Below are 27,666 nucleotides of genomic sequence, written 5' to 3'. Positions count from 1 at the left end.
TTTATTAAACTTTGATAAATAATATTGTATTTACACATCCACTTTTTTTAGATCCCTACTGTTCCTCTGGGTGTGCATGCGCAGTTCGATAAGGCTTCACAATCAGATGTTCAGTAACATAATGTCTGCGACGATGCGCTTCTTCGACACCAATCCTTCAGGACGTATCCTGAATCGATTCTCCAAGGATATGGGAGTAGTTGATGAGATGTTACCTAAAATGTACTTGGATAGTATACAGGTAAATATATAGATCTACAAAATTTATTATCTTTTTATTTTTCCAGGGAAACCTACGCATTACAAACAAATAAATTACTTAATAATAAAAAGCACAATTCAAAAAATTACAATAGCTTCAGGCGTAAAAACTTATGGGTTTTTTCTGTCGAGTAATTCTTAGTAGTTATTGCCCTGCGTTGTCAGGATGTTGGCAGTATCCATATACTCCTGTAGCTCATAGATATAGCGTGTCTTGGATTTCCCTTATGATTTAATTATGAGAAAAAATTAATAAAGAGTGGTATTGAGAATCACTGCTGTTAGCAAAGTTGGTCAAGGACATTATATCGTTAAACTATTCAGGAGCTGTATAACAATATATTAAATAATGTTATCATTAATCTATATGTTTTTTTTTTTATGTAGGTGTTCATGGTGATGTTCGGAATATTGGTAATGGTTGCCATTGTTAATCCTTACATGCTGCTTACGACGCTCTTCTGCGGTATATTCATGTATCTGTGGACTGTTATTTACCTGTCCACTGCACAGGCTATTAAAAGGTTAGTAGAAATAATTAAAAAATTTAAATACAATACTATATTTATTTATGAGTTTTAATTGTATTCATGACACAATACTATAACCCGGTTATTTTTATATAAACAAATTTGTACACACGATTTTATTCATAACGGGAAACAGACTTTGTTGTTGTACTTGTTTATTCAGCTGTTTTGTCGCGTCTCGATTTATATGTTTATCAGTAAACTGTAATCGAAAAGCTAATTTAGTTATATTTGTACGGCAAATATGAAATAACACACCGCAAACATTATAAATCAGCTAATTTTATAGATATAGAAACTTTTTGTTAAATTCCTTTACTTGGTGATAAGGCTTTGTGGAAACTCCGGTTAGTTCTTGGAATTATTCTGTTCCGGTTTGATGAGTGAGTCAGCCAAGCCATCGTAACTACAGGCAAAATGGATAACATCTTGGTTACCTAGGTCGGTGACGCAGTTCCAATTTCTATGGGTATAGTGACTACTTATCAAACTCAAATAACTTTATTCAATATAGAAGCATTGCACTTTCTTATTGATGGTCAATTGAAACACTACTACCGGTTCGGAAAAGAAAATACCCTGACCCGAGAAGAACCGGCGAAATAAACTCAGCGAGTTTATTTTTTTATATTTAAACATCACTGATTATCACCAGTTGATCTATATGTCTATCTTCCTCAATCTCTATAGGATATTGTACGCAGTGATTGAAACGTGTGAATTTTAACTGATGAAAGCAATATCAAACCCGGGAAATCACTTTTAATGTGCTTTTTTTTATTTTTTATTTATGTTTGCATTGATAACGTTAAAACAAAAATATTTGATTAAATTACTGTAATAAAATTTAATACTTTAATCGGAAAAATATTATTATTGTCAATAAGATTTTGTTATCTGTATTTTTTACACACTGCATTAATATTTATTTACAATTTCACAATCATCGTTCAGTGCATGCGCCGTTCTCGGGGAAGACTTATTCAAAGCGGCACACTTATAATATTTGCACTATTTTACTGAGTAATCCTCAACTCAATATTTTGTTTTCTCATTAGAACCAGTCTCAAAATCTCGTTCTGAATTTCAATACTGCTGATAACGATTTGAACATGTTCGCAGAAAGATAACCTTGTTATTGCATACAGAAACGATTCAGGTCGAATTCTGTACGAAAAAGTTTTTGGTATTATTAACCTCTATAGGTAGATTGGCCTTGGATTGTCTCAATCAGTTTGAGATGTGTAGAACGGATTTATAGTCGAAGCCGATAGAGAATTATTTAGCCTAACTTGAAACAAGTTACTTGTGCTCTCTTAATAAAGTAACTTTATTAACTGTTTTAATTAAAGTACTTTATTAAGTTGTTATACAGTCCTTATTAAACTAATATTATAAATGTTAAAATTACTTTTTCTGTCTCGTTGTCTGTCCGACTGTCTGTCTCTTTCACTACTAAACCACTGAACCGAATTTGATGAAACAAACTCAACTCCAAGAAAGGACATAGACTAAGTACTTTTTTACCTAGCACATGACAACTTATCTCTAAAACGCGAGCGAAGCCGTGGGTATCAACAAGTATTGTTTAAAGGACTACATTTTACAATAAAAGCGATTATTATCAAGTCACTGTCAGTCTTAGTTTGAATTTCGCTGACTGAAAATCGCTAGTTCGCAATCGATATGTATACCGTGCAGCGGTTGACGAGTGTGGTTCCGCAGGATCGAGGGCGTGTCGCGCAGCCCGGTGTTCTCGCACGTGTCGGCCACCATGGCGGGGCTGGGCACGGTGCGCGCGTGCGGCGCGCAGGCGCTCCTGCGCGCGCAGTTCGACGACAAGCAGGACGTGCACACAGCGGCCTGGTGAGTCGCCATCTGCCAATTCTCTTGCCAAACCACTTTCAACGCGAGTGTGGTCTCAGCTTTACACATGATCGACCTCTATGAACGACCGAATAATTACTTTTCGCATCCTTTTATTTTTATTATTTATTTATTTAAGTTTATTAAAATTTGCCAGATACAGTACAGAGATAAATATATAAGTCACAGGAAAGCAAAATTTAAAAGGTTCCTTTGGTTTTATTCCACATTATTTTTATCCAAAATAAATATAAAGTAACTACATATATTCGGGATGTATTTTCAATGTTTAATAAAACTTATTTAAATATACATTAGATTGTATTTGTTGTAATCATTAAACAATATTAAATGCACAAAGGAATCTTTTATTTCTGCTAAGTCAATATAAATCTTGTCTGTTCCAGGTACTTAACCCTCATAACAAACACGGCGTTCTCGATATGGTTGAGTCTTATCTCAGCGTTGTATGTCGTGATAGTCGCCTACACGTTCTTACTTCTAGATGACGGTAAAATCATTATTTTATTATTTCGATTAATCATGTGTAGGTAAATACATACCATGACGATGGCTACTTTGAAAATAACACTTAATTTATTTTTACTACTTTATTTCTTAAATTTCTAGTAGATCACAATGATTATCCCTAGTGGAGAGTATAAAAATTTCGGGAGAATATAATCAATAATAATAGAACTGAGATGGCCCAGTGGTTAGAACGCGTGCATCTTAACCGACGATTGCGGGTTCAAAACCAGGCAAGAATCACTATATATATGAAAAACATCGTGAGGAAACCTGCATGTGTCTAATTTGATCGAAATTCTGCCACATGTGCATTCCACCAACCCGCATTGAAACAGCGTGGTGGAATATTTTCATAACTCTCTCCTTAATGGAAGAGGAGGCCTATCCCAGCAGTGGGAAATTTACAGGCAGTTACTTTACTTTATAATCAATAATTACTAACGCGCACTTAATCATATCTCGATAAACTTTTACACTATTACGTTTTGAATTGTTAAAATTAAATAGCAGCGAGTTACTCGAATGTTATCTTTTTAGGCACGACCAAATCCGGTAACGTTGGCCTCGCTATCAGCCAAGGGCTCATATTAGTGAACATGGTGCAGTACGGCATCAAGCAGACCACTGAAGTCATATCTCAGATGACGAGCGTGGAGCGAGTGTTGCAGTTTACAAAACTTCCTCAAGAGCAGACAGAAGGTCCGTCGCCACCGAAGGAATGGCCCCAACGCGCCCGCCTCGTGTTCAAAGACCTCTATCTCAGATACGACAAGGAAGCGGAGCCTGTGCTTAAGAATTTGAATATCGTCATTGAAAGTGGATGGAAGGTAAGCAAAACATTCAAATAACTTTATTTTTTTAAAAGATCTCATGTTGGTGATAAAGCTATGATGTTCTTTTTACCAACTTCGGTCACGACCGTTCCAGATGGAATGTCGTCAAAGAAAATATGTGTAGCAAACACATATCTCTTCTCTCAGCCTCATAATGTAAAGGAATTGCAATTCCAAAATTTCTTTTGAAATATGCTAACAGTACTTATCTAATGAATTTTATTCACTTATTTATAAACCAAATTAAATTTCGGGTACAAATGATGATTCTATTAGGAAACATAATTTAGTAAATATTATATTTTTATCGATGTAGTTAACTAGAAATCCGCCCGGGTTTCGCGCGGTGTAAATTCTAAATAAAGAAAATGAAAAGTACGCTTAGCAAGAATATATTCCGTTTTTTAATTATGTCATAAATGGAAATAACAAAAGTATAAAAACCTATTTGATTCGTAATATTATATTATGTATTTGGACAATTTTAACTGCCGAATTCAAAATTTATTAATAATGCGATACATTTTAAAAAAGCAAGCTTTGATGACTTGCGTTTTTTTTGTTTTCAAAATATTCCTATAAAGTTTTCTGCTATGCAGCATTATTAATCAGAATTTCATTTTACCCACTCCCACCATATTTAAGTTTAAATATAGACATTTTTAAAATTTAATATAAGGTAAAGTAGTTTTTGGATTTTAACAGTCAACAAAAAATACGTATTATTCAATTTATATATAATTTTTTATAGCATTGTATACTTAAATAGTTTTACGCCGATATATCTTTTTTGATATCAGTTATTTGACATTCGAGAGAATAAGCCGAATCATTGCGTAAAAATAGGCATATTTACGCAATGATTCAGCTTAATCTCTTGGTTATTGCGTAAAACGGTTTAGTACAGAAAAACTCTAGAAATGTCTCAACTTGTTGTAAAAAAATGTAATATTCAACATATTAACAGATAAGTGTCATCAAAATTGACAGACAGCTTGATAAAACCATCACATTTTTAATCTACATGTTTATATAATGGAATGTTTATCTGAGCAGGCTTAGAACATATGAATCCTCTTTAGATTAAAGCAAATTTGATATAATTATTACCTAAAAATTTTCAAATTAAATTGTTTTATTGAAATGGGCGCCAATTAATTTCGTCATGTATTTTCAAGAGACAATTGCCTACTACCACGTGATAAGATACTGTAACTTGTCCATATAATTCTGGATTAATGTAATAAATATGAATTTAAAAATATGCTCGGAACTGTAATTAAAATTATTTAATTACAGTTATTAAATTAACACTGCCCGGTAAGTCTCTAGTTACAATATTAAAATCCACTACGCCTATTTATTCGATGATGAAATGAACACATGTACGCATGTTTCTTTTTTATTACTTTACTTTTTTAACGATGCGACTTTACACCCTCCATAGTTGTCTATGGTTTTGTATATATATTGTAAAGCGCGTAAATGTTTAAATATAACTTTAATGGTCTGCTTCAAAACGTATGTTTTTTTTAATAGGAATAATAATTACATGCCTTGGCGCACCTTTAATAATATTTTCGAAACGGTCGGCTGCAATTACGTTATTCCGTAGATAAAATAACAGTTAATTAATTATTGTTATAATTATAGTCGTTATATGTAGCGTTTATTATGACTAAGAGGTCGTATTTTCAGGATAACGAGATACCGAGTATAACTAATTTTTTTTAATAATCGGCTATTTGACTGGTTCTTAAAATCCATTTTATACTATTTAGTAGAGGTTAAGGAACCCAGTAAAAGTTCATTTTTTTATTTGTAGTACATATTTGCCGAAAAATATCATTAAAAATTCCATATTTAAATATCGCGCAAAAACGCTACTTGGACAATATGACTCTGCAATGGGGTCGGTGACGTCACTTTCCTGTATTTTAATCTGTGGTACATACAGTAGAAAAGCAAAGTTTACAAGAAAGTGACTTCATCATAAGCCCGGTCAATCAGGAGCGTTTTGTGTCACGTGACAAACGTTTGAAAAAAATGCATCTTTATTTATGGATTTTTGAATAAATAAAGTATTATTTTTAAGTTTGGTTAGTAAATAACCATTTTTAAACTCATAATATATATTATTGTAATCAACAATAATTCACAATTTATTTTTCGCATTGTCAAATAGCCTATTGTTATTGTTAAAAATAAATACATCAAATATACAAGCTTTCTTACAAAATTTTAATTATTTATCAGGTGGGTGTCGTCGGTCGAACTGGTGCTGGGAAATCGTCGTTAATATCAGCTCTCTTCCGCTTAGCGCCGATCGACGGGCATGTTTACATCGACGATGTCGACACTGGTGAAATAGCTCTCAAGGTAAGCATACTATAAACAATTTTGAGTCTTGTGTATCTATTATACGCACTTGAATTAATTAAAAAAATCATTCTAGAATATTATAGAGTAATATTCATGCACTAATTAGTTATAAGAGGAGGATTTTCAAAGTGGAATATATTGCAATGTTTATCTTCTGCTGTACGATTTTAATTGTTACAATCGTTTCTATAAGCCGAGATGGCCCAGTGGTTAGAACGCGTGCATCTTAACCTATGATTGCGGGTTCAAACCCAGGCAAGCACCGCTGATTCATGTGCTTAATTTGTCTTTATAATTCATCTCGTACTCGGCGGTGAAGGAAAACATCGTGAGGAAACCTGCATGTGACAAATTTCATAGAAATTCTGCCACATGTATATTCCACCAACCCGCACATGAAGAGCGTGGTGGAATATTTTCCAAACCTTCTCCTCTAAGGGAGAGGAGGCCTTTAGCCCAGCAGTGGGAATTTACAGGCTGTTGTTGTTGTTTCTATAAGATTGCAATCTTTTCCTTAGTAAACTTTAAATAATAATTATTTTATATGCAGTCTTTTATTATATTTTAATCGACATCATATCGATTCTAGTGAGAGTGATAATATTATAGTAATTATAGTACATTATTGGATTGGTACTAATTTTTATCACTAAAAAATAATTGTAATTAAGTGTTTTTAAGTAATATCTATGTCAAAATTTTCCATTTGTAGGAACTACGATCCAAGATTTCCATTATACCCCAAGAACCAGTGCTGTTTTCAGCGAGCCTGCGATACAATATGGATCCATTCGACAAGTATACCGATGCTGATATTTGGAAAGCTTTGGAACAGGTAGAATAATTATAAAATAGTTTCACTATAATACATAATAGACGGTCTATAACGGGCGGTGACTAGACGGTCATTAGAAATGTCATGGTTGGCTGAATCTGAACCATGACATTTGATTGTTGCTATCTCTATTTTTTATATGAGTGTAAGAGTGACGGCGTTATTGCGATCGATAATACACACAGTCACGGACATGTGCGTATTACAATCGTTTACAACTTCACTCGTTATTATGGTCAAATATTGCAATTAAACCTCAAACCAATTTCGAAGAATATTTTTCAAACACGGGAATACTTGTTAACATTTAGCTACAATCTAATATTTAATGGCTTATAAAAGCATGTTTCAAAAAAGATTTATGATATAAAATTTACAAGAAGAAAGGTTTCTGTTGTATCTGGATTTACCCAAATAATAACTCAACTTCTGTCTCTAACAGACAAAATGCGTAGTTTACGTTATTGAGAAATAAAACAAATATTGATGAGCGTCATAATTATTATTAATTCCAATTTTCTAAAAGAAATTACAATCACGAAACGAAAAATATAAATGGTATGTATGTACCAACGCTAACAAACAATAAAATCATTTGAAGTCTAGACGTTTTCTGGTAATCGAATATAAAATCATACGAGTCAGATATAATTGGCTAACAAGGCGTTGAAGTCTAGACGTTTTCTAGTAATCGAATATAAAATCATAAGAGTCAGATATAATCGGCTAACAAAGCATGGGACGGCCCGCAGGTGGAGCTGAAGCAGAGCGTGTCGGCGCTGTCGGCGGAGGTGGAGGCGGGCGGCGCCAACTTCAGCGCGGGCCAGCGCCAGCTGCTGTGCCTCGCGCGCGCCGCGCTCGCGCGCAACCGCCTGCTCGTGCTCGACGAGGCCACCGCCAACGTCGACCCCAAGTGCGCACCCGACACGCCAAGCCCTCACCCCATATCACGCGCCTCATCGCTTTCACTCTGCTTTAGAGTGTTCCCGCCACGCCAAGCCCTCACCCCATATCACGCGCCTCATCGCTTTCACTCTGCTTTAGAGTGTTCCCGCCACGCCAAGCCCTCGCCCCATATCACGCGCCTCATCGCTTTCACTCTGCTTTAGAGTGTTCCCGCCACGCCAAGCCCTCACCCCATATCACGCGCCTCATCGCTTTCACTCTGCTTTAGAGTGTTCCCGCCACGCCAAGCCCTCACCCCATATCACGCGCCTCATCGCTTTCACTCTGCTTTAGAGTGTTCCCGCCACGCCAAGCCCTCACCCCATATCACGCGCCTCATCGCTTTAGAGTGTTCCCGCCACGCCAAGCCCTCACCCCATATCACGCGCCTCATCGCTTTCACTCTGCTTTAGAGTGTTCCCGCCACGCCAAGCCCTCACCCCATATCACGCGCCTCATCGCTTTCACTCTGCTTTAGAGTGTTCCCGCCACGACAAGCCCTCACCCCATATCACGCGCCTCATCGCTTTCACTCTGCTTTAGAGTGTTCCCGCCACGCCAAGCCCTCACCCCATATCACGCGCCTCATCGCTTTAGAGTGTTCCCGCCACGCCAAGCCCTCACCCCATATCACGCGCCTCATCGCTTTAGAGTGTTCCCGCCACGCCAAGCCCTCACCCCATATCACGCGCCTCATCGCTTTCACTCTGCTTTAGAGTGTTCCCGCCACGCCAAGCCCTCACCCCATATCACGCGCCTCATCGCTTTCACTCTGCTTTAGAGTGTTCCCGCCACGCCAAGCCCTCACCCCATATCACGCGCCTCATCGCTTTCACTCTGCTTTAGAGTGTTCCCGCCACGCCAAGCCCTCACCCCATATCACGCGCCTCATCGCTTTCACTCTGCTTTAGAGTGTTCCCGCCACGCCAAGCCCTCACCCCATATCACGCGCCTCATCGCTTTCACTCTGCTTTAGAGTGTTCCCGCCACGCCAAGCCCTCACCCCATATCACGCGCCTCATCGCTTTAGAGTGTTCCCGCCACGCCAAGCCCTCACCCCATATCACGCGCCTCATCGCTTTCACTCTGCTTTAGAGTGTTCCCGCCACGCCAAGCCCTCACCCCATATCACGCGCCTCATCGCTTTCACTCTGCTTTAGAGTGTTCCCGCCACGACAAGCCCTCACCCCATATCACGCGCCTCATCGCTTTCACTCTGCTTTAGAGTGTTCCCGCCACGCCAAGCCCTCACCCCATATCACGCGCCTCATCGCTTTAGAGTGTTCCCGCCACGCCAAGCCCTCACCCCATATCACGCGCCTCATCGCTTTCACTCTGCTTTAGAGTGTTCCCGCCACGCCAAGCCCTCACCCCATATCACGCGCCTCATCGCTTTCACTCTGCTTTAGAGTGTTCCCGCCACGCCAAGCCCTCACCCCATATCACGCGCCTCATCGCTTTAGAGTGTTCCCGCCACGCCAAGCCCTCACCCCATATCACGCGCCTCATCGCTTTCACTCTGCTTTAGAGTGTTCCCGCCACGCCAAGCCCTCACCCCATATCACGCGCCTCATCGCTTTAGAGTGTTCCCGCCACGCCAAGCCCTCACCCCATATCACGCGCCTCATCGCTTTCACTCGTACTTTAGAGTGTTCCCGCCACGCCAAGCCCTCACCCCATATCACGCGCCTCATCGCTTTCACTCTGCTTTAGAGTGTTCCCGCCACGCCAAGCCCTCACCCCATATCACGCGCATCATCGCTTTAGAGTGTTCCCGCCACGCCAAGCCCTCACCCCATATCACGCGCCTCATCGCTTTCACTCGTGCTTAGTGTTTGATGTCGTGTATCAGGCAAAAAGTAGCCCTTGTCCATTCTTGGCTCAAGATTGCTTCATACCAAATTTCATCAATTTCCGTTCAGCGGTTTCGTCATGAAAGACCGACAGACAGACAGAGTTACTTTCACATTTATAATAGATTCACGTTCAATCCTGAATCATTTAACACAATTAAATTATCTTTGTTATGAATGGAAATTGTATGTTAATCATTTATCGGTCGATGTAATCCAAATTAATAACATGTTATTTAATTAAATCAAAGATAGTATTCCCTTAATAATATTTTATAGTATTGGTAGGCGTAGTCAGGCAAATGAACCTGATTGACATTGGCGCATTAAGAAACTTTAGACATTGCTTATATCGCCAATGCACCTCCAACCTTGGAACTGATATGTTACGTCTCTTGTGCTATCGTTACACAAGCTATTCAAACTGAAATACGACAATACTAAATAATACTGCTTAGCTACTGCCAACCTTGCTATCATATATTCTACTGAATATATGATAAGTGGCTTGTACCCATCAAGACGGGCTTTAACAAAGGCTATCAAGTCAACATTTAACAAATATTTAATTTGCAAAATAAACAAGCAGATAGAAAAATTATTATTTTTACTATAGGAATGCAGTTGAGAAAAATGCTGGAAATATAAGCTATGATATGTCTTTATTTTAAGTTATTTATTACATTACATTTATGGAAAGCAGTATGAATTGGCATTATCAATTCTTGGATATTTCCCACCACAATCATCGACACGCAATAAGTCCATTAAATTGAATCATTTTGTTATTTACAGTACGGACGCCCTAATTCAGAAATCGATACGTAAACACTTCTCCGAATGCACAGTCGTCACAGTAGCGCATCGACTACATACTGTCGCGGATTCCGACCGTGTTGTTGTAAGTATCAATAGATCCTACTAAGTTCTATTCCCGAAAGTATTATTATTTTTACCTTTGCTAGTAAACAGTTTAAAAAAAATTAAGGCTTATGTCAAAAATACATTTATAAATAAGGCATATTACTCAATACAAATTAAAAATGCATGGATTTACTATTTATTGAAATCTAGGCAGGATATATAAAAATTGAATTGTACTTTTCTCATACATACATACTCTGTAATTAAAATGGTTTTAACGAGCAACTACTGAGTTTCTTGTCGGTTGTTCTCAGTAGAATCTACTTTCCGACCGGTCAAAAGTGCTTTTATGAGCCTACTCTATAAAAATATTTTCATTTTCAAAATGACGTATGTTTAATTTGTTAGATTTATATAAATAGAAAATAGAATCGTTCATATAAATCAGATATTAGTACTTGGATTCTATAATAAACATCAACACATCGTTATCAGTTCATGTTACTGATATAAAATTATGGATGATGATAATATTTGACGAATTGACATTTGATCTGTAATATCTATATTTGACATGAGACATGAAGTGATTTTTTTGTTTTGAACTTCATATCTGCAGACTTACGTGTCTATGCTTTTTTGTGTTAGTAATAATAAGTAGGGTCAGCAAAATAAAATTATACTACTTATTTTGTATATACATTGACTTAATGGAAAATTGTTAGATGACATTAAAAGAATATTAATTTGAGGGTCTTTTAACTTATAAATACATATAAATAAGTGGTTTGATTAGTTACAGTAACCTAGGTAGTCCATTTAATCTCTAAGCATTTAAAATTTATTTAAAACAACTCATAAAATTAGGGAACATTCATATGTCTATATATGTGTAAACAATGTTAAATTCGTAGTTTAAGTTAAAATCGTAATTTTGTTTGAATAAAAATGGTCAAAATTTAATGCACTAGTATAATTATTTTATTTTATTTACAGGTAATGGAAGCGGGTCAAATAGTAGAGTGTGGTCACCCTCATGAATTGCTGCAAAAAGAAGATGGTCACTTTTTACGAATGGTTAAACAGCTAGGTCCGGCCTCTGAACAGAGCCTACGCGAATTGGCCCATAATGCTTATCTACAACATATAAAATATGTCGACGCTGATGACCATCCTCTGTAACTTAAGTAAATTTTAAGAAACTTTAGTGTCTAATATCTTCTTCCTGGCTACTATAAAGCTAGCGTCAATGTGATTCAATTGAGCTGAGAAATTTGTTTTATAAAATTAATTTCTAATTGTGCCTTTTAAAATATTACATAATAATAGACATAATGTTTATTAAAAATATTTATATTGAGCGGAAGGACAATATTTTCCTGTCTAGAAAATAAAATGAGTGTCCTATTTACAAATACAGTAGAAGCCTGATATATGGAGCTTACTCCACAATATTCTAATGTGGCCATTACACATACATCCTGAAAAGTCCATAACCATATTCTATATTTTTTTATACATAAATATACAGAAAAAGGGATATTTTGCAAAGCTATTAAATGTTAATGTGTAATAATTAGCTTCTCTATTAAAATACGTGTAACACACTATTTTTGTATATTTATTTATATTACTTAATTTAGATAAATAAGTTTACATTTAAACATTTAGTGAATTATTTATATTATATAAGTACATGTAGAATGGACCAAATATAATGTTATTTGTCACAAAATACATTTACAAAGTACTTAATAATGTCAGTGAATTACTTAAACGATTTTACCTGTTTAGTGTATTTACAATTACTATATATATTTTTATTACTTAGGAGAAAGCATACAACATGCATTTACAAGTATAATAGTGATTATTTTATGTATAAAATATTAGGAACAGACTCAGCATTACCTTAGTTTGTGAAGTGTGCCTTAAAGCTAAAAATGTGATTCTTAAAGCTGAACATTATATTTAATAATTGTCTGCTTCTGCAAGTGCTGTATGCTACTGCATTTGCTAATATTAATATATTTGTTTAGATACTTCAGAAAATACGATAAATATTTTTCTGTACGCAATTGCAAACATAGCAAGTGTAAACAGCTAGATCTGGAAATCTGGCAACCCTAGTTACAAGCAAATACTCAAATCATATTAATAATACATTTGTATTAAAAAAAACTGTTTGAAAGTGCCGAAACAAATAGTCAATGTTTATATAAAGGATATAACTAATAGATATATGTCATTGTCCCTATATATATTAATAAGAGGATTTTTAAATATTTAATTTATATAATTTATGTATTAAGAATGAGTGATTATGTTTCTGTAAATGTCTATGACAATAAGTATATTGTTTTAATAAAAATATTATTTTTATATGTTTGTTTAATTTTCCTCCAAGTGATACAAACCATTTTTCTTAAATTCATTTTACAGATCACTGGGAGAAAAGAAAGGAGAATTAAAACAATTAAAAACAAATTCATTCCATTTTTATTTTTATGTACTAAAACTATACAAGTTGCACCTTGCCATTTTTTACTAAATCTGCAATTGGTTTGTATTGCAGTATATGCTGTGAACCCTCTGAAAAAAATAAATATACATCAAAAAATGTTTTAAATAATAATTTTATTAGCTATTTGAAAAAAAATCAAAACTAGTGGTCAAAAATTATTTCCTTTCTTTAAAGTATTGTACGAGTGAAACTCCTCATAATAGTCTTGATAAAAGCTGTATTTTATTAATTCCTACAAGTCATACGCATTTTCTCACTCCAGTCCAGAGAGAAAGTCCATTAGAGACTTTATTACTATAAAATTATAGAGACACCTACAATTTTATAAAACAAAAAAGATACTTCGAGAAGTATCTAAAATTATTAATAACTGATACTCTTACTTTGTACATACCTTCTAAATCTATTTCTTCATCTTGGTCGCCTAGTAGGTCTTCTAGTACAATACCATTAACTGTTTCATTCGCCTTAAGAAAGACATGAGATTGGTAATTTGGATAAATAGCCATTTTATTGAATTCAAAAGTTTGCATATTCCCCGGTACATGATCGAGTACAGTATTTTTTAAATGATTCTCCATATTCAGAACATATTCTTGGGCGTATCTAAATTCGGAAGGAGTTAAATAATTCGTTCCAGACTCTATTCGTTGCTTCTCTTCATTGACAATGGCTATGCAGTAATTTTCTATTTTATTTAACCTAGTTTTAAGATAATTACAAATAATATACTTAATTCTATTTAATTCCATTTTATGAATGCATGAGCGAAGATCAGTTTTGGGTAGTTTATTAATATTTCGCTCCATATGTTGTATTTGTCCTAACATACATTCGACCATGTCGTTATGATGGGGCAGTATTTCTGGAGACAAACGTTCATTTTGCCAAGCGTTTTGAAGAGTTTTTAATACAGTCTCAGCTGTAATTTCTTCTTCATCTTCGCTTAATTCTATATCTTCAGTGTCCATCTCTTCTAAAGCTAAAACTTTTCATTTAGATATCAAATAATGTATTCTACAATAATTAACAACAACAGCATTGATAAATTTCAAACATTGACTTTTTAATAATGACATTTACGAAGCAAATGTTGCCACTTACCAATATTATCTGCTTAAAAAATTACTGTCTTTATTTATTTATTTCATATTTTATCGCTGTTTTAATAACATTAGGTATCCATCCTCTTTAATATAAAGTATATGTATAAAATAAAGATTAAACACTACACTAACCGCTTAATAAAGATTTTTATAAGTGTGATAAAAAATGAATCACACAGATAATGTATTCTAGATTTCATACGAAAATTTTAGGTCAAAAATTAACTGCTAATAAATCAAACAAGAAAAACTTTAACACCTTGTCAGGGTGTAATAGCAATACCATATTTTATTAACAAAATACAGACTCGAAGTTAGAATTTATTGGATTGTTGTGTAGACCTACACTCAAAAATTATTACACAAATATGTATGTATGTATGTATGTATGTATGTATGTACGTATAATAAGGGTAAATTTGTAACTGATAATAATTCGGTTAGTACCTATTCAATCAGCGTATTCGGTCAATTTTTGATATAAGATCGAAAATAGATTTTCTGTTCGGTCAAAAACAGAGTAATTCAAAACAAAAATAAAAATAATAACAAAAACAAAACAAACCATGTAACTTGTATTAATGATTAATATACATTGCATGTCCGAAATATTGTAACGTTTAGATCTATTGATGTACAGCTATGAAAATAAAATTAAAAATAGAAATTATCTTGACTTAAACGCTAAGAAATCAATCTATCTAAATAATAGAATTTGACTGTTCAATTTTGCTCTATAATATAATTGAATAACAGAAGAAAAAAATAGTCTGTTGCTGGGGAGCTGGCGAGCATTTTATGATTCTTATATATTATAGGGTATTTAATTTTACATCAATAGCAATTTAAGTAAAAAACAACACCTTCGATTTTGTTTAATTTTTGAGTTACCATATTTATATTTTTCTATAACGTATCTACTTTTTAAACATGGATGCCTATAGGCCTTTTTCTCTTCCACTACATTGGATTGTTGGAGGATTGGAGACGTTACCCTTTTTTTCCTCAAATTATCTTTGTTTCGTTTGTCTTTGTATTGTTTTTATTTAGCCTAATCAGATAGTTTATATTGGGTTTCGTAAAAAGTTTAAAAACTGTATTCAGTACTTCAATATATAAGCCAGGCAAATGTATATATATATGATTAAAATTTTAGAATCGCTTACAGATTTGAATCCGCACTTTTTTTAAGAACTTACCACTTCAGTCACTGTGCAATCTCGCTATCTGTCCTACCGATGTTTATAATCTTGTTAACAGACTTATATTTCCATATACTTATACTTAGTGGTGTCATAACCATATTAGCCGACTTAAGAAAGACCAGGGATGTACTAACACACGCTTTGAATTTTTCATTTTTCTTAAGAACTATACATTTTATATAAAATAACATCTTTATATTATTTTTATTATAAGTTTCGAAAAATAAGTACCTACTCAATATTCGGTACTAATAGATTTACATTTATAAATAAATCGAGGTTTAGTTTGAGTTTATTATAAAATTCTCAAGTTTTTATATTTAGTTTACGCACCTTTCTCAATTCATACTAAGATATAATAATACGTAAAAATATATTAATATAATAATACGTATATAACTCAACCTTAAAAATAAAGCTATTGATAAGGACAATAAATTAAAGAGATGAGTTTCAAGCACGTCAGATTTCAATTACTAATAAGTATGTTGAAAAAAAACATAACGGCAGTTCACCGTTCTAGTATTGTTAACCAACACATCAATAAGAAAATCAATCTTCTTCCATATTTTCATCACAAGACCTCTGAAATCTAATTGACATAAAATTTAGCATACTTACTCCTTTCACAACCTTTCGCAACCTTTCACTAAGAACGGATTTACGAAAATTTCAATATCTTGGAGTAAATGGGAGGAAAAACTTTTTATAAAATTTAAACGATTATACGAAATTACGACTCTCTAGGACCTTATGTGTCACAAGTATAAAAATATATAATTTTATCAAGTACATTTTATAAATTTGTAGCGGTATAATTTTACTTGAGAAACAATTGTAGGTATTGGTAATATGAGTAAAAAATCAGGCGAATAGGTAAACCGGAGCGCCCTCCCTGTATTAGACACTTAGCAGGTAATGTATTCACCCTATTATCTATATCTAATTATGAATATCGATTTCCTCGTGACGATATTTTAATCCTCCTTCTTTTATTATAAAAGACAAGTGTAGCGTCCGAAAGATCGAGTAGCCTCCGCAACGCCTTGGCATCCTCGCCAGAGATTGGTTATAGCAAACTAAAGACTGGAGTAGTTCGTGAAGCGATTTTCTTCAGTATTTTTGGTATTAACCATCTCGGGGCGATCTACCCACTCTATTCCCTTTTTTAGTGAGTCATAAAAGAATAAGTCGTTTTGACACCATCGTTTTAAAAATTCAAAGCTTTACATCTTAAACTTTCAATATAAATGTTGGTGCTGAAACAAAAATTCTTTTAAACATTTTTTTTTTATGAAAATACTATATTACAATTTTTATTTCTTTAATTTGTAACTCTACTAAGTGTAACTCTTTTTACAGATTTAAGCACATACTTTTAGGAACACAATGGCAATCACAAGCTTGGACCCTGGTGCGGCCGCTCTTCAGGCGTGGGGCGGTCAGATGGCAGCCTTCGGCAGCAATGAGACTGTCGTCGACAAAGTACTTCCCGACATGCTGCATCTAGTTGACCCCCACTGGTAACATATTTTTTCAAAAATTTATTGTTACTTGTTCTTTCTTGATGCAAGACATAATAAGAAATATCTTCTGACTAAATATCAAATTAAATAAAAACAATGTTTGTAGGTACCAATTCCCACCCATGAATCCGCTATGGCACGGCCTGCTCGGATTTGTGATCGGAATTTTGGGCTTCATTTCTATCACAGGCAACGGAATGGTCATCTACATCTTCACCACCACAAAGGTGATTCAAACATATTGTTTTATGGACACATATGAATAATTTTTAATTCACAAATTATAATTATGTTGTTTTTTTCCAGACCCTCAAAACACCATCAAACATTCTCGTCGTTAACTTAGCCTTTTCGGACTTCCTCATGATGTGTGTAATGTCACCTCCTATGGTGGTCAACTGTTACACCGAAACATGGGTATTCGGTAAGTAAAATTATGCCTCAATAATTTTGACAATAAGCTAAAATAATCGAAAAGTTAATACCTTGCTGTTTCAATCAGCAATCTGACATAATAAAATATAACTTGAGCCTTATTCCAAAAAAATGTATTAAATTAATATAATTTATAATTATTCCAGGGCCACTAGCGTGTCAACTATACGCGTGTGCCGGATCCTTATTCGGATGCGCCTCAATCTGGACCATGACGATGATTGCTTTCGACCGCTACAACGTGATCGTAAAAGGAATTGCCGCCAAACCTTTGACCATCAATGGCGCTATGCTTCGAGTGCTGGGAATCTGGGTGTTCTCGTTGGCATGGACCGTCGCGCCCTTGTTCGGATGGGGCCGGTAAATATTAAATCAATCAATCAAAATATTATAATTTCATAATATAATAATCTTCAAATAAATAATGTACATTTTCTTACTTAAGATATGTACCTGAGGGAAACATGACCGCCTGTGGAACTGACTACCTCGACAAGAGCTGGTTCAACCGCAGCTACATCTTAATCTACTCCATTTTCTGCTACTTCTCGCCTCTCTTCCTCATCATCTACTCCTACTTCTTCATTGTGCAGGTACAGTAATATAAATATAAATGTTGCATGATCAATCATGACAAATCATTTTTAACGGAACGCCTATTAATTCAACATTTCTATGGTCATACCAGGCGGTAGCAGCTCACGAGAAGGCGATGAGGGAACAGGCCAAGAAAATGAACGTTGCTTCTCTGAGGTCTTCTGATGCGGCTAACACAAGCGCTGAGTGCAAATTGGCTAAGGTATAATCATAAAAATAATAATACAAATTTAATTTTAAAATGACTGAAATTTAAAAACAATAACACAATTTAATTCTAAATACAGGTTGCTTTAATGACCATCTCACTGTGGTTCATGGCATGGACTCCATACCTTGTCATCAACTACGCTGGTATCTTCGAAACTGCCACGATCACTCCTCTCGCTACTATCTGGGGCTCTGTCTTCGCCAAGGCTAATGCTGTCTACAATCCTATTGTATACGGTATCAGGTATGAAAATTCGACTTTATATAACCAATATATGAAAGTTTTTTTATAACAAATAGAAATAACAAAATGTCACATTGTTAGCTAATCTAATACAAAAACAACTGTAAACTCATCCATATCTAAACATCAAAATCTAAAAAAGTTTACATATTAATGATTAAATTCTCTTAACAGCCACCCTAAATACCGTGCGGCTTTGTACGCGAGGTTCCCAGCCCTTGCTTGCCAGCCCTCACCCGAAGACAACGCCTCGGTAGCCTCCGCCGCCACCGCCACCGAAGAAAAACCATCAGCGTGAACACTTCGACGTCCAAGATCGACTACCTACCAATGGCCTTACGCTCGTTCGGAAAATGATTCTGCCAGCGCGATGTTCTTTATTATTTTTATACGTGAAAATTTACTGTACAAAGTTATCTCGAGCACAGAGCGCGAGCTCTACAAAATATTCGGATATTAAAGTTTTTAGTTTGTTACTTACTTCAGCATATTTTGAGTTCGCGTTTTGTGCATCTATTTGAACATTGCACACATTTCTTATGCCTTTGCTTGTAACACTGGCCGGCGGCATAAAAAATACAAAAAAAAATACATAAAAGGGAACAATGTCGCCAGGCCGCCCTGTGAACCATGAGACTGCTCCCAATTAGTAAATAGGTAACGCAACGGAATCTTAACGACGGAAAAGATGCAATGTATATTGGACAAATAAAGTTTATGACTGGCAAAGTGGTTTATGACCACATAAATAAACTGTTTAATTTTTCAACCCCTCATCCTCTTATAGCTATAGAAATAATAAAAATAAATCTTTATATATATGCAATATATGCAATGGTGAATAAATTAACAGAAATATAATTACAATGAACAAAAATTAATCAAACAAATAATAAAAAATCAATCAATATATATATAAATTATAAAATAAATTTAAAAAATAAGTCATATAATTATACCTTCATATTATAACCACATATACTTCATACAACAGCACAGCACAGCCCAACACAACATTTCATACAATTGGTTAAAAGCTGTAATCTGAATACCTCGTACAACAACACTCCAAAATAATGCAAATCGTCGCTAAGCAACTGAAAGACAAACATTGACATTTACTGCTTTATCAATGTGTCGCCTTAAAAGCTTTTACAAAAAACGTTTTATTTTAATTAAAAATAATAGGAAAATGAAACTCTTATGTGACAGAAATTGAAGGATAAATTAAAAATATAAAGCCTAATTATGGCTCATAAAACATCATACGCATTCCATCACAATTTTCCAAACTTGGCGGAGGAATCTGGTTTTACATTTAATACACACAAGCCACGCATTCACATAGAATGGAACAAAATAAGTAAGTAAATTCATTTATTTAAATGACTACTACTACTCTACTATTTTATATTGTACATGAAAAACAAACTTTAAAAACAAATTTGAACCCCATAATAACAACCCCATAGCGCAGCATCTTCATATTATAATCAGTTAAATAAACTGGTGAAATACGCACTAACATGATTTACCTTTTTAATTATAGCTGACTCGTATCTCATTACATACCTCTAAACAAACGAAGTTTGTATTAACAACTCGAGTAATAGGGGAGTCTGAGTTTCCATTTGCATTTTGACTTGGATGTCCAACTTTATATTCACTATACACACCGTAAAACTGACCACATTACAAAAAATACTAGGTAAACTCTACATTAATATTAAGTAAAAAGTAAAAACGATTGCAAAAATATTTATTTTTATGACAACGTGTTTCAGTTTTACGGTTTGTATCTTTCGCCTTATTGTACGCAACTTCTTTCGCGTAGATATTGAAAAAAATTATTTACTTCAAATAAATGAAGGAATTGTTTAAGTTAAACACACTATTATAATACATTGGAACTTAAAAATGTTAGGTAAAATTGAATGTTAGGTAATGAAGGTGATCTATATATATGATAATGATAGTAAAAGGTAAATTTTAAAAACAATTGATTGATACTTTTCAGAAATGGTTGATATCGATTCTATAATAAGAGATAGAAAATTTGGACTACTAGAACAACACATTAATGATGTAAGTAATAATAGCCTAAATATTTTAATAGAGAAAGACTGCTGATAAACAAATCTTATTAATTAATATATATCGAAAAATTAAATAATAAGAAATTATTTGAAAGTGTTTCAAAGTATCATATTATTTTGTTTGAACTAGTATAATATAAGTATCTACTTTCACGTGAAATCATCCAAATATTGCAATGAAAGTACCTAATACGATTTTACCAAGCAAATCTTTAGCAGGGTAAAATATGTATTTTATTTTTGATTACTTAATTTCACTGTAAAGCACGCAGAGAGACACATGTAAACTTATTTTTGGTGTTTATAAATTATGTTGTAGCTACTTATCTGAACCTGTTTGTCTAATCATGTTTTCTTCAGATATTGGGATGTGTATTGGAATCTGAATTCGATGTTAGAATTCTAGACGAAGGTGTACTAAAGATATTTCGTTTGTCACAATTAGCGGTCGAATATCAACAGTTTTGTCGAAACTATCTAGATCGTAGTATTTATGTTATGCGAGAAGAAGTTACAAACTTACTTAAGGTAATTTATTATTCAAAATAATTATAATCTTATCTTAATAAAAAATCCTTATTAATATTGAAATATATTTATATATATTATTAGGAACTTGAAACAACTAGAAGAAGTTTGAAAGAAAAAGATGAAGAAATAAGGAAATTAAAAAGAAAAAGTAAACATTCCTTACGTACGCCGTCACATTACGGAAATGAAAATATAGCCGCAATGCTTTTGAAAACATTAAATAATACCAAAGGAGACATATTTAATTCCACTTCACACCCGGATGTATTACAATATAATAAATGTAGTTATTGCGAAAAAATATTTTTAAATCAATTATACTTAAAAAGTCATATGTCAAGACGACATGCAGATATTATAAATATTCCACAAAGTGAGGTACCTGAGAAGATCACAGCGAATGATAATACTAATACTAAGTTAAACGAAGAAATAGAAGAACTTAAAACAAAATTAAAACAAATGGAAAATTTAATTACAAACACGCGCACGAATGGTCAAGGTGAAGCTCCAGAAAATGTAGTCCAAAATGTTGAACCTCATAGCAATCAAAAAGTGACAAAAGAGACGAAAGACGCTGAAGTGTCAACAGATGAAAATATGAAAGACAAGATTGATACTTGGAAAAAAGAAGAATACGAAAAATATAACCAAGAAATAGTGCTTTTACGTAAACAAATTATTGATATTATCAGTAATAAAGAAAAGCAGGAACAATCTTCTATTCAAAATGATTTAAAAATAATGGAACAACTACAGGCAACAATAAAACAGCAGAGTTCCGAAATAGCATCATTGAAAGAGGAACTTCTTAAGGGAGTTGAAAATGAAAAAGAGAAAAGAAAAGAGATTGAAAATCAAATGGTATTTTGGGTAAAACAAGCAGAAAAGCAATCAAACGAATATAAAGTATTATTACAAAAACTGAATGATGTTACTAATGAAGCGCGTGAATATCGTGCTCGAGCTGATGCAGAAAAAGAAAAATCTTCAAAGCTTCAAGATATATTAGATCAGCATTTAAGCAGAACCCCAAGAAAAGAATCAAATCAAAAGAACAAAGTAAGATCCCATCTTATCTACAAACAAAAGGAATGTTACTAGTCTTCCCTTAACTTATTTGCATTTGTAATTTCAGATAAATGAAGAAATAAAGGAAACTAACGACGTGGATAGTGCAAAAATAACAGAAAAGACACCTACAGCCGATTTAATTACTCTATCTCAGCTCCAACAGAAAGCCCAGGAACTTCTTAATATGAACGATACAAGTACTTGTGAAAGCACAAGTACAAGTGATGGAAAAATCAAAATGAAAAATGTAGTTAATAATGCGTCGAGTGACGACAAATCTCAAAACCTAGCTATGAAAAAAAAAATCCCAAAAAGAAGTACCAAATATTCTAATGACACTGATACAGTCAGAAAATCTCGAAATAAATCCGAAAATAAATCTCAAAATAAAATTAATTCGATCAAGCATAAAGCAACAAAAAAGGAAAATAGTTACGTTCACATTCCAAGGAGGTATTTTCCTCTCGTTCTGACATTAAATATTTTATTTTTTGAACACTTATTTTTCATTTAGATAACTAACAATATTTTTCGATATTTTTGCAGCCCCATGAAAATAGTGAGAGCAAAAGTGACAGAGGAAGTTAACCAACGTTTAATATCACTTGGAGTGGACCCGTTGAGAAACCGACTCCCTCAAAATACTTTTCGAAAGCAACGCATTATCTTACAAAAAGAACAGGAGACTAAAACAAAGGTCTAAAATATTTTTTTAATTATTTTTTTATTATTACCTTAAAAATATCACGACACAAATGTGTAAATCTCGGTGAATATATAATAAGTACAAAATCATAATAACAATTATAGTAATTATCAAAAATTAAAATAATTTACACAGTTCATTAATTTCATTTCAGAAGCTTCCAGTAAGAGAAAAAATATTACATTCAATAATGGCTCAATTAGATGAATCTACAGCCAATAAAAACGTTTCCCCACGAAGTGACTATATTTCACCCAACAAGTCGCCTAAAACATTCAGTCTTTCGTCAGTTTTTACTAACGTTAAGACTAAGGCTTTATCACTTGTAAAATCAAGTGAATCTAATAATAACACTAATAAATCATACAATGATATTGCCAAGAAAGCTATTGCATTACTTAAAACACCTCCAGAATCTACCAATACTAGTCCAATAATCCAACGTCACAGCGTTATTTCCCCAAATAGAGCTGAAAGAAGAGATTCAAAATCAAAAAGGAATATTAATTATCAATCATCTAAATCATCAACACTAAATACAAATTCTGACGCTTTTGATGTGAACAATGTAAGTGACGACTCCAACTCTCAGTCATCGGAACAAGAGCGCACTCAAAAGCAAAAAGCAAGGGTCGTTAATAATCTAGTGAAATCTCCAATACGCCCTACCGATATACCTGACAATCAAAACGTTACAGAACACAGGTTTTTTGTCAATCGTGACGACAAATCTCACCCTAAATCTAATGATTTATATCAAATCAAAGCTCAAGAAATCAATGTTAACAAAAAGTCAATGATTGAAAATATCGATGATAGTAGTGATGCAGTAGAATCTATAGTCTCATCTCCAAGAAAATTTTATTCCGAAGAAAACATTAATAATTTCAAACAAACAAAAGGTGTTCTAAAAAATGCGTCTTCTACATCTTCTTTAAATAAAAAAAAAGTTATTTTTGATATGGACGCAATACAAATGAAATCTTTAAGTGCGTCACCATCACAAAGTATTACAGAAAAAAGCGATAATAAAGAACAAATCGAATCTGGAATCGTGAATTTGGACACTGAAGAGTGGGATTTATCTAGGTATGTATACCGTATGTAATACTAACTAAATCGATTTACAAATTATATACTTTTAATTATTTTATTAATGTTCTTTTCTACAGCATTGAAAATGAACATCCGACATCGACAGTCAAGGTTCAAGTCACTTCACATACAAGCCCCAAAGTTGCTGAACTAAAAAAAACGATTGAATCGCAACTTACTCGTCGTAACCCAACTCTTTCAACTGCTCTCGTTGGTGGAGTTGATGTTTTAGCAGCACCGATACAAAAAATGACAAATTTTGGTGGCAGTAATACTAGTCTCGGCAGTTCTATCCTTGATGATACAGACAGCATACCAATTCAAAATAAAACGTTTGTGAAATCATTACACGTTGAAAAAGATGATAGTGAAATAGAAATTTCAGATTTAATTAATGAAACAATTGATAATAAGACGTATGTAAAGTCATATTAGAAGTAAGATTTCAAATGTTAGTTAAAAATAAAGTACAAATAAGAATTTATTGAATAAACATAAATCACTCTGACATAACATATTGGTACTTAAAGGCTCGCGCAAACTATGGCCGCGGCGGGCCTCAACGCAACACATTGCAAAATTGCGCCAAAGCATATAGCAGGCGCATCGGGCCGCACCGCAACCCAATATCTTATAATCAGTCAGGTTTTGGCAATCTAAGAAGATGGATAGTTCTTGTTGATGATTTGGTTTCTGTTTGGTAATTCACGAACAGCACTCATTCAGCCGTCTATTATATAAATTGTTTTTTATCGTATCGTGCCCTTAAGGGCAAACAGAAGACTGAAAATTTCAAAAGCTCTCTGAGTGTTGATTTGGCAACACTTAATAGCAATTGATTATAATGGTGCTGAAACTGCGACCATCGGTGTTTACCTGATACGAAATAATATCGCGTATATAAAAAGAATCTTGACTATTTGGAAAGTGATATATTTGTTATGTACCGACATAATAAAATGTTATCGACATTTACTTTTCACTAATAATATGCTACATCTTACTATAACCGATAGTAAATTTGGTAGCATGTTTTCATATTTTTAGCAGACCATACAGCTGGTATCAAAATGAATAAATATGTGTTTGTATGTATTAAGAAGGCCTCGTGTTCATAAGATGGTTATTTAAGAAATACAATTAAATGGGTATTTAACAAATAAAAGAATAACATTTTAGTTTTGTAAGTTTTATTTTCTGTAAAATAACATTTACGTCTCCTTCTTTGCCTCTGTCTTTCCACCACGAATTCTTCCAGTTCTGCGAGCGGCAATAAGACCGACCTTGCGACCAGCTGATGTACCTCTCTTGACAGTAGATGCCTTACCTAAAATTTTATTAAATTTATTTAGTAATTGTTGTAAATCCCGACGTTTCGACCACAAATGCTGTAAAGGGTAGACCCGTGACCATGAACGCTGTAAAGTGCTCGAAACGTTGGGATGTTAAAAATAATTTTTATACGCGACTAAAATCCGTTATAACTAACTAGTTTTATTTAAATTGTTACATGACTTGAAATAATACAAGTTAATTTCAATTTGAATACTTTAGATAACCAGCTTTAGAAACAACATATAAAGACATTAATTTCATAAGAGGAAGTTATGTTATTTTCTATTAGATTAAAATATAAAAATAAATCAAAATAAACTTACCAATATGTTGATGGTTACCACCTCCGTGAGGATGCTCCACAGGGTTCATGGACACACCTCGTACATATGGCCAGCAGTTACGCTTAACCTTGTATTTATGGTAAGCACGACCAGCCTTCAAGATAGGTTTGTCGATACGTCCACCACCGGCGACAATACCTGAAAATTAAACTACATTAGAAATGATGTCTTGGTTCCATTAGTTATTATCTATATATAACAAATAATCAGAAAGAGCCTCTGTGTAATCATAGCATATTCAGAGTAGGTAAGTGAAAGTCATCATAGTAATGTGTTTTTATTCTTTAGTGTGCATAATACATAGCTATTGTAATGTATAAACATTATGTTTTGAAAATCATCATGAAACTTCCAATTCAACTTACCAACCATTCCTCTATTGCTAGATGGCAGAACTTTCTTGGCTCCAGAGGGAAGCTTGACTCTGGTACGCTTGGCATCAGGATTATGACCAATGACGGTTGCAAAGTTTCCAGAGGCACGAGCTAGCCGACCTCTATCACCCATCTTTTCTTCAAGGTTGCATACAATTGTACCCTCAGGCATAGCACCCACTGGCATAACATTTCCTATAAAATACAAATAAGTTGACTGTAAATTATGCATGCATTTGATTTTAGAATGTTATAATAATTTTAAAATCAAGAGGTTATAAATTTAAAATGCATGGCAATAAGGTAAGAGATATAAAAAAGGCATTGACATTAGTGTTTATTTGAGGTTACAAAGTTTGGGAAGATTTGAATGTATTTAAATAAAATATTGCAAATAACCATACCAACTTCGAGAGTAGCTTTCTTTCCACAGTAAACAAATTGGCCTGTGTAGAGACCCTCTGGCGCAATGAAAAGTTCCTTGCGGGTCTTAAATTTGTAGGGGTCGCGGAAATGCACAACAGCTAATGGAGCTCCGCGGCCGGGGTCGTGGATGATGTCCTAAATATAGATAAATATTTATTAGTAGATTTAAATTGACTCGCAAACAAAATATTCGATTGTTGAAAAATATATTGTACCTTTACGACGCCTTTGATGTAACCATGACGTTCAGCATAATCTAAGGAACGGAGTTTTGGGGCTCCTTTCCTTTTCTTAGTGTGTGATACGAAGACCGAACCGGCACCTTTACGCTGAGCCCGAATAACACGACCCATTGTCACGTCTCGTCAACCCCCACTGAAAGTATTTATTACATTAATATTTTCTCGAAATAATATCATTATGTTACGAGTACGTATTTTTTACACTTTATTTCAATAAGATTCAACGAAAAAAAGCAAAACGCTCAATGATAACTTTGGATAAATATTAAGAACAACTTAAACGTACATTTTCAATGAGGGAAACTTCAGAAAGAATTTGACATTAATGTTTTAGCTAGGGTATTGCCATTACCAAGAAGCGAATAAAGACAACGATACACATTACACATTTTAGTATTTGACAAACGAAAATAGACAGTACACATATAACAGTATTTAAGTTTTATTTATTATTTTGTAAGAAAAATAAATATGTATAAGAATAAATAGGCATTATCATCTCGGCACAATATAAAATAAACTTACTTTCCGCCCTCTTTATGTCTTAGATGTATTACTTTTGAACAACTTATTGTCGAAATTTTGTAAGTAAAATGAAAGTAGATAAGAGAAATGTTCTTGTTTTACAGCATAAAAAACGCATTGAATATGTAAATTTGGGGGAGTTAAATGTTTATATTTACTCTTCTCAGTTTT

At 33.8% G+C, this 27,666-nt stretch overlaps 5 protein-coding genes across 6 annotated transcripts in view; 3 read left to right on the top strand and 2 right to left on the bottom strand.

Moving 5' to 3' along the window:
* LOC124542880 (ATP-binding cassette sub-family C member 4-like) overlaps positions 1–13,282 on the top strand; it is a 42,743-nt gene extending 29,461 nt beyond the window's left edge. Inside the window, exons 15-24 of the mRNA XM_047120775.1 lie at positions 52–241; positions 649–785; positions 2,517–2,657; positions 3,065–3,168; positions 3,726–4,015; positions 6,278–6,400; positions 7,116–7,238; positions 7,991–8,151; positions 10,832–10,937; positions 11,897–13,282. Of these exons, the coding sequence (XP_046976731.1) occupies positions 52–241; positions 649–785; positions 2,517–2,657; positions 3,065–3,168; positions 3,726–4,015; positions 6,278–6,400; positions 7,116–7,238; positions 7,991–8,151; positions 10,832–10,937; positions 11,897–12,082 (1,561 nt within the window). The 3' untranslated portion in view covers positions 12,083–13,282. The remainder of the gene's footprint in view (positions 1–51; positions 242–648; positions 786–2,516; positions 2,658–3,064; positions 3,169–3,725; positions 4,016–6,277; positions 6,401–7,115; positions 7,239–7,990; positions 8,152–10,831; positions 10,938–11,896) is intronic.
* Positions 13,283–13,403: 121 nt separating this feature from the next.
* Positions 13,404–14,505, bottom strand: LOC124537848 (DNA replication complex GINS protein SLD5). Its single transcript, XM_047114798.1, has 2 exons — positions 13,819–14,505; positions 13,404–13,492 (listed from the first exon to the last, which is right to left on the bottom strand). Exons 1-2 carry the CDS (start codon positions 14,393–14,395, stop codon positions 13,419–13,421), a joined length of 651 nt encoding a protein of 216 aa, XP_046970754.1. The 5' UTR covers positions 14,396–14,505; the 3' UTR covers positions 13,404–13,418.
* Positions 14,506–16,731: 2,226 nt separating this feature from the next.
* LOC124537858 (opsin-1-like) lies at positions 16,732–19,496 on the top strand. Of its 2 annotated transcripts, none has more exons than XM_047114818.1 (9): positions 16,732–16,860; positions 17,098–17,258; positions 17,368–17,488; positions 17,568–17,685; positions 17,843–18,056; positions 18,142–18,289; positions 18,385–18,495; positions 18,581–18,747; positions 18,922–19,496. In XM_047114818.1, the coding sequence occupies exons 2-9, from the start codon at positions 17,125–17,127 to the stop codon at positions 19,043–19,045; spliced, it is 1,137 nt and encodes a 378-aa protein (XP_046970774.1). In that variant the 5' UTR covers positions 16,732–16,860; positions 17,098–17,124; the 3' UTR covers positions 19,046–19,496. The 2 variants fall into 2 exon arrangements, with proteins under 2 accessions (XP_046970774.1, XP_046970765.1); XM_047114809.1 differs by having other exon boundaries at positions 16,747–16,906.
* A 467-nt stretch (positions 19,497–19,963) lies between these two features.
* Positions 19,964–24,974, top strand: LOC124540472 (cilium assembly protein DZIP1L). The gene is made up of 8 exons (XM_047118078.1): positions 19,964–20,110; positions 20,765–20,832; positions 21,204–21,371; positions 21,456–22,436; positions 22,513–22,901; positions 22,995–23,145; positions 23,309–24,243; positions 24,327–24,974. Exons 1-8 carry the CDS (start codon positions 19,996–19,998, stop codon positions 24,682–24,684), a joined length of 3,165 nt encoding a protein of 1,054 aa, XP_046974034.1. The 5' UTR covers positions 19,964–19,995; the 3' UTR covers positions 24,685–24,974.
* A 448-nt stretch (positions 24,975–25,422) lies between these two features.
* Positions 25,423–27,375, bottom strand: LOC124540094 (60S ribosomal protein L8). The gene is made up of 6 exons (XM_047117525.1): positions 27,257–27,375; positions 26,944–27,103; positions 26,707–26,863; positions 26,294–26,497; positions 25,908–26,066; positions 25,423–25,576 (listed from the first exon to the last, which is right to left on the bottom strand). Exons 2-6 carry the CDS (start codon positions 27,079–27,081, stop codon positions 25,461–25,463), a joined length of 774 nt encoding a protein of 257 aa, XP_046973481.1. The 5' UTR covers positions 27,082–27,103; positions 27,257–27,375; the 3' UTR covers positions 25,423–25,460.
* Between the last annotated feature and the right edge of the window lie 291 nt (positions 27,376–27,666).

Source organism: Vanessa cardui, chromosome 2 (assembly GCF_905220365.1).
Source record: "Vanessa cardui chromosome 2, ilVanCard2.1, whole genome shotgun sequence".
Taxonomy (NCBI): domain Eukaryota; kingdom Metazoa; phylum Arthropoda; class Insecta; order Lepidoptera; family Nymphalidae; genus Vanessa; species Vanessa cardui.
Note: the sequence above shows the minus strand (reverse complement) of the source record. Positions and strands in the feature narration are given on the sequence as shown.